The sequence below is a fragment of the Sitophilus oryzae genome, unplaced genomic scaffold, assembly GCF_002938485.1.
Source record: "Sitophilus oryzae breed Bouriz unplaced genomic scaffold, Soryzae_2.0 scaffold_1181_pilon_pilon, whole genome shotgun sequence".
Taxonomy (NCBI): domain Eukaryota; kingdom Metazoa; phylum Arthropoda; class Insecta; order Coleoptera; family Curculionidae; genus Sitophilus; species Sitophilus oryzae.
Genome location: NW_022145817.1, coordinates 1,862,032 through 1,874,284, shown reverse-complemented (window position 1 = coordinate 1,874,284; position 12,253 = coordinate 1,862,032). Strand labels below are relative to the sequence as shown.

General features: G+C 31.3%; 1 protein-coding gene across 1 annotated transcript; it reads right to left on the bottom strand.

Annotated features, from left to right (window-relative positions):
* Positions 1-1,644: 1,644 nt before the first annotated feature.
* LOC115891474 (PHD finger protein 21A) lies at positions 1,645-12,250 on the bottom strand. Its single transcript, XM_030911926.1, has 9 exons — positions 10,414-12,250; positions 10,157-10,189; positions 10,029-10,094; positions 9,305-9,441; positions 8,979-9,240; positions 8,759-8,918; positions 8,573-8,701; positions 4,320-4,505; positions 1,645-1,878 (listed from the first exon to the last, which is right to left on the bottom strand). Exons 1-9 carry the CDS (start codon positions 10,498-10,500, stop codon positions 1,649-1,651), a joined length of 1,290 nt encoding a protein of 429 aa, XP_030767786.1. The 5' UTR covers positions 10,501-12,250; the 3' UTR covers positions 1,645-1,648.
* Positions 12,251-12,253: the final 3 nt, after the last annotated feature.

Genomic DNA, 12,253 nt, shown 5'->3' with positions numbered 1-12,253 from the left:
TTAAAAGCATACAAAGTGTTCTTATATGTCGGATATTAATTAAAAATATATTAAAAGACTAGAAATAGTATATATTAAGTTGTTACAGTTATAATTTAATCTTTGGCGGTTTTCAGCAAATAACAGGCAGTTTTACATAATTTTCCTCCCTTTGAAGTGAATTGGAAACGGCTATATAATTTTGGTGTAGGCAAGATTCCCAGTTTGTTTCCGTTTGAGACCTGAAATAATAAAAACAAATTAAATTAGATGTAATCATCTGCTGATCATGCTAATATAACACAACGCGCGTCCTTAATTCCTTACATGCACCGTAATAAAATTAAATAACTGCTCAGCAGGTGGCATTTATTAGCAGTACTAATTTAAAAAATCTATAACTGTAAGTAGATATGTTTAATTTACTTACCATTGTATCCTTCGGAAACCAGGTGTACAACAATTAAACTCCATGATAAAAAATAATTAAGAGTCTATACAAAACACAAATTGTCAAACCATTTTTAAAAAACATTGTCTAAAACAGAATACTGGCAAAAACTCTGAAGGAATTTAATTTTACAATAATTCGACAAATCAAAACGAAATCAAAACGAAATCAAACCGTAAAATCACAACAAAAGCGTCTCTGAGTGACAGTTAAAAATCAAATTTTATTATTGTCAGATATTGACATTTGCATTGTTAATATTGACAGTTTTAATATTTTGCGCCTCTGCATCTTGGAGGAAAAACTATTTTTAATGAACCGTCATTTCCATTTAAGTTTCTCAGCCATGGCCATATTCTTCTTACTCTATTTTATGTTACTAGGAACCTTATAAAAACAAACTTACTAACCTATTCTTAGTGCTACCAACCGTAAATACATGGGTTATGTTAATTTACCATTGCCCCAATAGATGGCGTATACAACAGAATTTCTATGAAAAAATTTCCAAAGCACCTTTTTACGTAGAATTTAATGGTTTAAGTATAATTTTTTAAAATGAATATTTTAAGAGTTATCTACAGAAAAATTGATTTTTTATTTGGTACACCCTCTATATTTTTAATTAACTGAAAATAATTTAAAATTACCTTTCCAAAAATATAGCACACTTGATATTTTGTTATAATCCCCTTCGAAATACAGAGTTTTTAAAAGTTCGCCACTTTTAACTAGTAGGCATTGGACCCCTTATTGATGATATGCCCTTAATGGAACTCGAAAACATATTTTTCCAGCAAGGCGACACACCGCCTCTGAACGCTGAAGTTATCAGCAACTTTGAATAAGTCCACAGGTTAATAGTTTATGTTGGGTTTTTTATTCGGTTTTTACATCTTTTTATTAATATAAGGTATTTTTCAGTCTAAAAGCCCGAAAAAATACACAGTGACTTAGGAAAGTATGTTTTTTTACTAGAGATACGTTCTCTTGATAAGTAAACGGCAGATAGATCTGATGTTTTAATTTTCTATTTTTTAAAAAGAATAATAAAACAGCAACTTGGATTTTTTTGTTTATTCTATATACAGTCTTATAATTACATTTATAAAACATTAAAAAAATATATACTACATGATGCGAATAAACATGAGCATTACTTAACAATAATTAACCAAAATATTAACGGAATCCGAAAATAAAAATAAACAAAATTCGTTAAGAATTATTTTTTTCTTGGACGGGCATATTTTTAACAATTTCAATAAACTTTAAAATCTGATTAACTTTAGTTTTAGTAACATTATGGTTTAAAATAATATCGTCTTGTTCTGATTCCTGATTTTTCAGTGAAATAGTCAGTTCGGAATGGCGGTTCTGCAGTTGTGTCAGTTCAGCTACGAGGTTTTGATGTTGTTCCTCTAATTCGTGTTTTAAATTTATTTTTTCTGAAAAAAAAGAAAAAAGAATGATTATAATTTACATGTCTAGGAGTGAGAGTGATGGCGACCTTGTAAGTCAGAGAGAAAAATGCAAAGTGTTTGTTATATCACAGATTAGGTACAGACAAGTATACAGATAAAAATCTTGTCCCTAATTCGTGGTACGAAAATTGTTTTTTATGACGATGTGCAAACGAGTAAAATTTCCTGTGAGCAAAAATAAACTCGTGTAAAATAACAATAAACAGCGTAATAGAGAGATATCGTTAAACCGAATAGCGTGCATGGACGTTAATAAGGCCAGGTGTTTACGTGAGGTGGTATATAACTCTCTTCATTTATATCATGTCATATTTAACATCGATTGTATATTGTTGTAAAAACAACCACACCCGTATGTTTTTACTTTTGTTTTGTATCATTTGATCTAAATTTGTTATTTATTGTAAGTATAATTTTGTGTTGTTATCTGTCTATACATACATAGATTTAATTCATTATTAGTATTATTTTCATAAAATATTTAATTTTAATATTACTATTTATTTTTGTTCATATAGTTCATTTTTTTGTTGAAATATGCAATTATTTTCTTTTAAAATTTTTTACTGACATTGTTTCCATGCCCTTTTTTAGGTTTCTATTTGAATTATACAATAAGGAAATAAATAAAGCATTATCTATCTATCTATCTATCTATCTATAGTTTTCGGATCGGAAAGAATTCTGTTCGCGTCGCGTCCGCTTTTTAAACTTAACCTAACTTTGAATTTAAAACTTTGAAATTGTTTTGTTTACTAGGTATTTTAAAACTAAAGGGCTAAAGTGCTTATTTCCAGTGCTTTATTGTTCAACGTCTACCAGTGGGTTTAGGGCAACAAGCAACAAATTCTCTTAGAAGGGCTAAGTCGTCATCTGCTGTAAACCTAAGCCTCTTTATAGGTTCTTTAATATTGGAAGAGGTGGAATCCATATTTTGGGCCATATTTATTTAATTAAAACTAATCCCAGCTATTTAAATATCAAATTACCTAATAAAACTAAAGTAATAATTCAAAACAATTCAAACATAACCTAAAATATATACCTTATATGTTTAACAAACCCTTTTACAGTTGCTTACAGGAAAGATAAAATACTAAAGGTATCCGTGCAGATATAAGAGACTCCCAGGATCATATAACAAAGAAAATAAGTAGGAATCACATCTATACGAATAGACCGACCGGATTTCCAATTTTTTCCATTTTTTTTTTATTTTTGGAATCAAAATAAGTTCATTGGACTCATCTTACTTCTATACAAAAGTGCTTCGTTCGTACTCTATAGGGCATCAAAATTTAAAAACATAAACACATTTTTTCAGATATTTTAAGAATCGAAAAGTGGCGAATTACCCATAGGGCTTTTTTGGAGAAATTTTAAGAATCGTAAGTCCGATTTTAGTGATATTTTGGATGTCTATGTTTTGCTAAGTGTTTTAAGATTTGGCTTTCACAAAAATCAAGAAAATGTACGGAAGGATGACAACTACCCCCTACATAAATTTTAGTATAAATATTTTCCAACCCCACCGAGTACATATTTTCTTTTCGTAAAATGGTCCCTCTAGTATTTAATACATTTTTTTTGTCTCTTGTAAAAAAACGCTACATCGCATAGTTTTTGAGAAAAAAAAATTGAAGAATTTATTTTTCCAAAGCTGACCTACAAAATATACAGGGAGTTCCAATGAGCCCTCTAGCGGACAAACGAAGAACTTATTTTGATTCCAAAAATACGTAGTAATTCTATGTCTACGAAATATTGGGACACCCTGTATATCTATTTTGTTCTCCGGTATTTCTCTGTGGTTGCATATAGCGATAATATTATGCCGGTTCCAAACCAAGCAGACAAAACAACGGCAAGACAGAAACATTCATGTTTTACGACAAAATTGCGACAAATCCAATACATTTCTGCGACATTTTTGTTTTGTTTCAAAATTCGGAGACTTTTCAATGTTCCGTCTCGGGCAGGTAAAGATCAAAGTGTCTATGTTTTGTTCGTATATTTTACGACAAGTTGTCGGCGCAATATGGATGGCGTGTGCTGCCAACAGTAGAAGACCAGTGAAATCACACATGGTTAATAAAACTCATTCGCAACAACTAAACTTTTGACTTTGTTGTACTTTTGTCCTTGCCGTGTGGACAATTTGTCTCAAGTTTGATTTTGTCAGAATTCCCCATTTTTTGTCGCAAGTTTGTCTTGTTTTTGTCTCAAAATCGTGTTTACTTTTTGTCGGCTTGGTGTGGACCCGGCATTAGGGGTAGAAATACTTTTGATGGCTACATAGTGAAAAAGAGGGAAATGTGGGACAATTTTGCTCCCTAAGACGGGACAGTTGGCAACCCTCTACGTACACACGAAAATCGGCACCAAAAGCTATATGGCAAACTTACCCGTTAGATCGACTGAACGCTGCCTCATAAAACTCGGTCCTGAGGATGGATTATGATACGCACTTCCGGATCGACGAGTTTCCTTCGAAAGACACTTGGGACACTCCCTCGGCGTCTTGGCAAACGGTCTGTTGTGGCAACTGATATGAAATCCGTTGGTACATTGTTCGCAAATCGATAGAGCACCTAGAACAAAAGGCGCTGTCACCTGAAATGGCACAGAAAGAGTGGACGTCAACTATGGTGTCAGAAGAGTTCATTAAATTTGGCTGTACTTAAGCGACTGTTTGATGGCAGTGCTAAAACACCGTCAACAGTTGTGACGTCAGTTGAAACCACAACCTATTCATTAGTCAGCCAGTCGAATTACAGTTATTTACATGGAACTCAAAAAAACTATCGAGACTGGTGTTATAACTGCTTCAAAAACACGCGAAGATGACCAACTGGCTACTGAATATGCTGTGGTTGAAACATTTTCATACGTTTTTTTTAAATTTCAGTTTATGAACGTTTTTTACAACTAATGGAGTATCACAAAATCACATAGGCCGAATTCGGCTTCTGCCTCCAACATATACACAAAAACCTTACCGATGAAACAACGGAAAACATAAACCGAACGAAATCGTAACGAGAAATGCGGTATAACTTGTTTAGACGTTCAAACATATCGTTACGATTCGCAGAAATTGATGCCGGAGAGCATCAATCATCCAATCCAACTCCAATTCCAATAAATCGCTACAATGTCCTGTTTATACCTAACGATAAATCGAAACAATTCGATCGTTACGATTAATTGGTAGCATTTCTAGTAGCGTGTAAACCGCCCTTTAAAATTCAAAAACAAGATGAAAATATTTTTATAATAGTTTAATTTAAATCAAAATAAAGCTAAAAATAAAGTTAATCTCTCTATTGACTCTATCACTCGTATGTGAACTAGGAGGCTGAAACTCGGAATGTAGATGTCCATTTTTTCATGATATTTTGACAATGTTTCGTGCACTATGAAACTCCATCATTAATGAATCAAGTCAAAAAATCGTCCGATTTTAATGAAATTTGGTATGTCGATGGATTGGACCAAGGTTAAAGCCCCGTTCTCAGAACAGCGACTGTCGCCAGCGACACGTCAAGAGGACCAATGAGATTTGTACAAAATTCAAACAGCTGTCAATTTTAAATTTAGTACAGCTCCCATTGGTCGTTTGAAGTGTCAATCAGTGTCGCTGTCGACACGACGCAGTTCTGAGAACGGGGCTTAACTTGACCGTGTACGACACGTGTCACTATGACGTGTCGTACGTAAGTTAGTTTTGACGTAAGAAACGCCAAAAGTTGATATCGTCCGATCGCGACCAAATTTGGTGGATAGGCTATGTGAGCGACGCTGCACACCGTCCCACCTGGAAAGTTGGATACGACGTTTCGTTTACATCAGGGTGATACTAAGGATTTGATATTGAAGAAAAATGTGAGTCGATTTCAGCATAATTGGGGACGGGCTACAGGATGACGCCCAAGGCGTTTCCAACCGGTGCCTCTAAATGCCGAAAATTATATAATATATAGCCTCTAAATGGACGAAATCATCAGGATTTTTCTTAATTATGAGTCGATTTTAACCAAACTCGGCACGTGAATGGAGGTACCCGAATGGAGTCCTCAGACGGACAGATGGTCATTTTAATACAAATTTTGTGAAAGCAATCAAATTATTTACTAATTTATTACTTTTTCAACATTTCAAACTACACTTTTTCAAACATGTCCTGTAAATTCAATTTAATCGCTGTTAGTAAGAAAGTTTCACTCCAAATATTCACACAATTTTTTATACAATAGTGTAATATAAATAGCAATGTCATTTAAGTACAGCCAATAAATCTAATCAATTTCCTTTAAGACTGATCATAATCATTAATTGACTGATCGTTATACATAATTATAGTATACAATAAATGTTTCAAAATTAAATTGGTTTTGATTTTGCTAAAAAAATAAAAAGGAGAATAAAATTATCTAAGACTTTTATTCCCTTGTTTAGAAATTACTACTAATAATGTAATAAATTTATTTATAACAGCTAGTGTTATTCTAATCAAATATTAAAATATCAATTATTTATTGTATCATGTTATGATTGTTGTGTGATAAAATTATGCTTCTTTAAGACCACATATACCTTCCATATTCAGAATATGTTAATATTAGTCTCCCAAATTCAGTGGAATATCAAATTTTTAATTTATGTCGAAAGTTACGTGTACCAGGTAATAATATAAATCTTCATATTATTGAAAATTCAAAGTAATCATCGCTAAATTTGGACACCCTGCATCAACTCGCATACCCAACAATGTTGCCGTTTGCTGTCGCCTTATTTTATGAACGGTTTTAATTTAAGTATAAATAAATTAAGTAATAAATTTACTATACTGAAATGAAGATAATATATCTAAGCTAAATATAATCTATTACAGCTGTAATAAAACGAGCAACTAATTGTAAAAAATAAAGTTCCAATCCCCAACCCTAGATGCAACATTTTTCAAAAACGCCTACATGTGCGGTTTGAAATTTTGATACAAAATCTGGCAACACCGCTTAGAAGAAATGTATCAACCCAACTTTTATCTCTTTTTAATACATTATTTGATTTTCCATTAAGCTGGGATCTACTAAATATCGCTCAAATTAAATTATTTTTTCGGCCTTTATACTCCAGTCAAGATGAGTACTATTTGTTTTAATAGAAAAATTTTTACCATGCAGTAGCGAAAGGAGAACATTTTTGATGTTCTTATTTTCCTCTATAAATATTTATTTAAAGTCAAATTATTCCTCATATGAAGCTTAAAGTAGCATCTATACCTCAGAACTTCCGAGCACATTTATATACATCTACATCTACTGGTCTACTGCTTAAATATTACCATATAGATATAGATGATCGATGCTATGCCAAATGTCAAAATTAAGAAAGGTTTACATGACGAGAATTCCAGAATAGTATAAACCCTACGAACCAAAAAAAAACTATGAATGTTAATTTTAAAACTGCAGATTGTAAAAATTATATTACTACAAAGATAAATTAATTAACAAAGTATAGAGATTTAAAATCCTTTTAGGTTTGTGATTAAAAGTTTATCTATACGATTTAATTTAATTGAAATGTAGTGGAAGTGTATTATTTGTCCAACTCTCAACAAAAAAAAATTATTATTAAAATTATATTAATTATATTATAATTAAGCATTAATTCATAGTTTCACTCTACCGTATGATCGAAAAAAAACCGGCGCTAAAGACGGATCGAAAATGACAATCCCATGATAATTTTAGCGAGGTTTAATGTCTAGACGTCATTTGCTAAAAATTGGCATAAAAATTAGAAAAAATACCACAAAATTATAGAAAGACACTTATTATAGAAAGATGAAATAAAGACAGAACGTTTCCAAACGCACAAATCCCAAAGAGCTATTTTTTCTCGAATTTTAAAGCACACCATTAAAAAATCATTTTTACTCTATTGAGATTAAAAATAAATTACAACCTTCTTTAGGTCAACTGGGGCTTAAAGCCAAATGACGTCTAGGGTTTTACCTGTGGTTTTACCATAGACAAGCTTTGACCACGCCAAAATTATCATTGATTGTCGTCTCCCCACCCCCAGCCGTTTTTTTTAACGTCGTTTTTCTTCGATCGTATGGTAGAATCAGGTAGAATATACTAATAAAATCTGTCTAACAAGTGAAACAAATCAGGCAAAATTTCGACAGATGTCATCCAAGAAATTAAAAAAAATCGCCTGAATATTAAAATGACATACAACTGTCAGTGTCAGAGATTTTCTCATTGGACAGACAATGGGCACGTTCAGGGATGGTCAGCGACTGAGTAGCTGTGAAAGCGACTTTCTGAACGGTCTTCTCTAACACACAACACACAGCAACTGTTCAGCCGCTGAGCAAAATTCTCAGCGGAAAATAATTAAGCTAAGCAAAATCGGCTATGGTTATATCCACTTTTCTGTGTCTATATTATCATCATTATCTGTAGTCAACTGTATGTAGTAATTTTTTAAAATAATATTTAACACCTGTGAAAGTTGCTGTTTCTTTTTGCCATTTAGGGAATACCGCGAGATGTCATAAAGCAGTCAGCGAAAATATTCGCTGCAATTTGGCGGCCATGTTCCCTGAACGTGCCCAATATATCTGAAAACAGCGTTGATTTACCTGGTTGTTTACACATTATGCACTGTTTGGTATCTGGTGACGATCTTCCCGGACTGACCCTTTCAATAATCAATCCGCTTGGTAAATTGGGAATGGAAGGGAACGCCGACTTAATATCACTTTTTTGGCCTAAAAATAATACATCTATGAATTTTTATCTAATAACCTAAATTATCAATAATTTACTTGGTTGGTTTCCATTAGTGAACCTTTCGATAGCCACTGAATTATTACTAAACGAACTAGGTGGCGACTTCGATTTTGACCTTTGCATTTCCTGTCTCTTTCTTCCTCTAGTATTCGGTGGTGAAGGCGGATGTGCAAGAAAATGACTTCGTTTTTTCTTCTACAAAAAAAAGAACAAATTAAAATAAATAAAACACTTTTTTTTAAACCAATAACTAACCGCTGGTGGCCCTAAGAAATCCCATCCTTTATTCCCATACAAAAATTGAGGGTTGGCTGTACTCCTACGTTTTCTTTCAGCTCTTTTCTTTTGCATTTCCCTGTATACTTCGTGAGTTGCCAATCGAAAATATCCCAGAAACGATGACTGGGACAGTTCATGGGGATCAACGGGTCGGATTTCTGAACCAAACTGAGGTGACTTTCTCTGATCCGAATCATCAGAAAATGAATTTAATGGAGAAGAATGATTGCGTGGAAGGCTGCAACATAACATAGTTTTTTTAAGTTAGAATTTAATAATTCAAAATTATGAATGAAACTTACAAATGTTGCTTCCTTGCTCTATTTAGAGCACTTGTTAAAATGAATCGTTTTTCTTCAATTGCAGACTTGATAGTATTTTGCTTTAAAGACTTCTGATAGGCTTTATATTCTTCCCTGAGTCGATCTAATAGCTTTTTCTGTTATAAAAAAAAACATAATTACATGGTACAAATTGACAGAAAGATTTCAAATAAAATGTTCAAAACTTATAGAAAACTTGGAAATATAATAAAAATAAGTTTTTCAAAAATTGTTAATAAAAAATAACTTGTTTTTCTTAAGTAAATTAGATGAAATTAGACAAGTAATATTTTAGGACGGTGCATAATAAAATATATATATTTATATTTACTTTTACTTAACTAGCACAGCTAAAAAATATAAATAATTAAAAGCGCATTAAAAATAATATAATTAATGAATTAAATACACAAAAAATAAGCAGGAGTATCCCGTAAAAAATATTATTAAATTAAATTCAGAATACCTATAAATAAATAAAAAATATTTATCTTCAAAAACAGTGACAGCTTTAAAGAGAAAAGTTTTAAATGTTTAAAAAATAAAAGTTAAGAAATTAATAAGAATATCTTAAAACTATTAAATAATTATTAAAACTCCACCCTTTAATTTTTCTACATTATAAAAAAATGTTTCTTTTTTGTCTCTATAAATAGGTTAAGTAATGTTTATATGGAATAAAATAATATTTCTTTTACCATACCTGTTCAAAACCAATCTGAATTATATCTTCTTCTACAGTTTTAATTTTCTGTATGATTTCATTTTTCTGAAATTAAGCAATAAATTATTTAAGCAGCTCCCGTTTTTTAATATTATTTTTTAACTTACATCAGAGCAGTCCTTTAACTTCACGATTAATTCCTAGAATAAAAAAAATACGTAAAATTACTTACAAAAGTTCTTTCAAATTAAAGACATTAAAATAATAATTTATCTAAAAAAATATTTTATGTAAAACTTTTTCCCTTTATTCTTCCATTCATTTCTCAATCTATCCTTTTTCAATATATGGTAATTTGTAGTCTTTAAAGAGAGACTTTAAAGTGACTGACGTGAAGTAAGATTATAAAAGTCCAAAAACTTACCTGATGATTACGAATAGCATTTTGTAACTGAATTTGGTTTATTTCAATGTCATTTTTCAGTTCTTTTGTAATCTCCAGACCGTTCATTTTATATTTCTGAAGAAACACACACTACTTTAATTAATTGGAAGAGTCAAAATAATTTTCTACTTTCGCAACACACAAATAACTCGGGATTTTCTCGGCCGGATACTTTGATCAACGAGTTCTGTATGAATCGGCGCACGCTGCGAACTTGTTCACAAATAAAATTCGATAAATACGCGAGTTTTGATATAGTTTCGCTTTTGTCCTAACTTTGTATCACAAATGATTTACTTCAAAAACTTCTATTGGTTCTAATGTTGAAATAATAATTTAAACGGGTAGAAGACCAATAAATTAAAAAATATTAAAATTATTCTAATGAAACATTATTCTGCACTCGGAGCTAACCGACAACGCCCGAAGGTACAATCTTACACAGCTACGCAAGGTGTAAAATCTCTATTTGGATATTTTATTTTATGTTTATAGTTTTGTAAAAAAATCACTTCAACAAACGACCGTGTTATATCCGGAAAAATTATAACAATATGAGTAATACTAATTAATTATCAATGGACCACAGAAAATCACGATAATTCTTTAACGAACCTATATAACGCGTTATTAGAACTGTATTACAATGAACTTTAAAGAACGTGCTAGGAAAGCGTTCGAATAAGTTTACGAGGGGGAAGGGAAGAGGGCGAATACGTAATAAACATTTTTCTAATTACTTTATTGCCTTCTTGCTGTTCATCCCTATTAAGGTATAATTTATTTTATATGGACATATTATAATGCAAAAACGCCATTAAAATACCAGATGCAGGTAGAAAAACAAAAACAACACCCTTCGTCCTTTTGCAAAAGAAATGTTATCTGATGTTAACAAAATGGCGTAAAGATCATCTAGCCAAAACTACTAATTTTATTTAATGATAAGATCTATCAACTGAAATCATATGCTAGAATATTGGAAGAGATTCTTAAATAACTTTAATTATATCTGACAGCTGTGTTCTTTTATCTTTTTAAATATAAATTTGTTTTAGTTTATGCTATAATACCTAGTTCTTATAGTTACTTTTGTTATCAAGTAAATTTTATATAAAATGAAATACCTATCGATATCAAAAACTTGTTAACGCCCAGTGCAAGTTGCTGAAAACAGTGCGTTTTCAGCAACTATCGAAATGTCTGAAGGACACTCGAAGGTTTTAAATATGGGCTGTTTAGATATGTACGTATAATTTAAAGAAAAGAAGATTGATTTATAATCATTGTTAGTATAAACGATTATATTTGAAAAGATTTTAAGTTATTTATTTCTTTACACGAACATTTAACCTGCAATTTATTATAGCATCTTTTTAATGGATTAATGCTCGAAAAAAATAATTAGGTATACCATACCCAGAGACCATACGAAAAAAAAGCATCAGAGATGGCTTGAAAATAAAGATCGCTGTTATTTGTATGAAAATTACATGGGGAATGTTATGTACTGTCATTCCCAAGCCCATTGGACACCGTTTTACTATATTTTTTTTATTTATTAGATCACATCACAAAATACAAAATACTTTTGTATGATAAATTTCCCCGATTATTTATGTGTGGAATGTTTAAACAATAACCTATATTCTATATATTAGAATATTATTAATCTGTTAAAAGCCTGATAATAAGTGAACAGTTTTTGGATTGTGCAGTACCCATCTATATACGGTATAGTCGAAAAATAAAATGGTGTTAAGTTGGCCTGGAAATGACGATCAATGACATCACTTATAAAATTATACCGATCTCCATT

Coding starts and splice junctions, on each gene's coding strand:
- LOC115891474 (XM_030911926.1), bottom strand. CDS start 10,500: ATGAACGGTCTGGAGATTACAAAAGAACTGAAAAATGACATTGAAATA. Junction 10,190..10,413: donor ATGCTATTCGTAATCATCAG/GTAAGTTTTTGG, acceptor TTTTTATTCTAG/GAATTAATCGTGAAGTTAAA. Junction 4,506..8,572: donor CATAATGTGTAAACAACCAG/GTAAATCAACGC, acceptor CTTTTGTTCTAG/GTGCTCTATCGATTTGCGAA.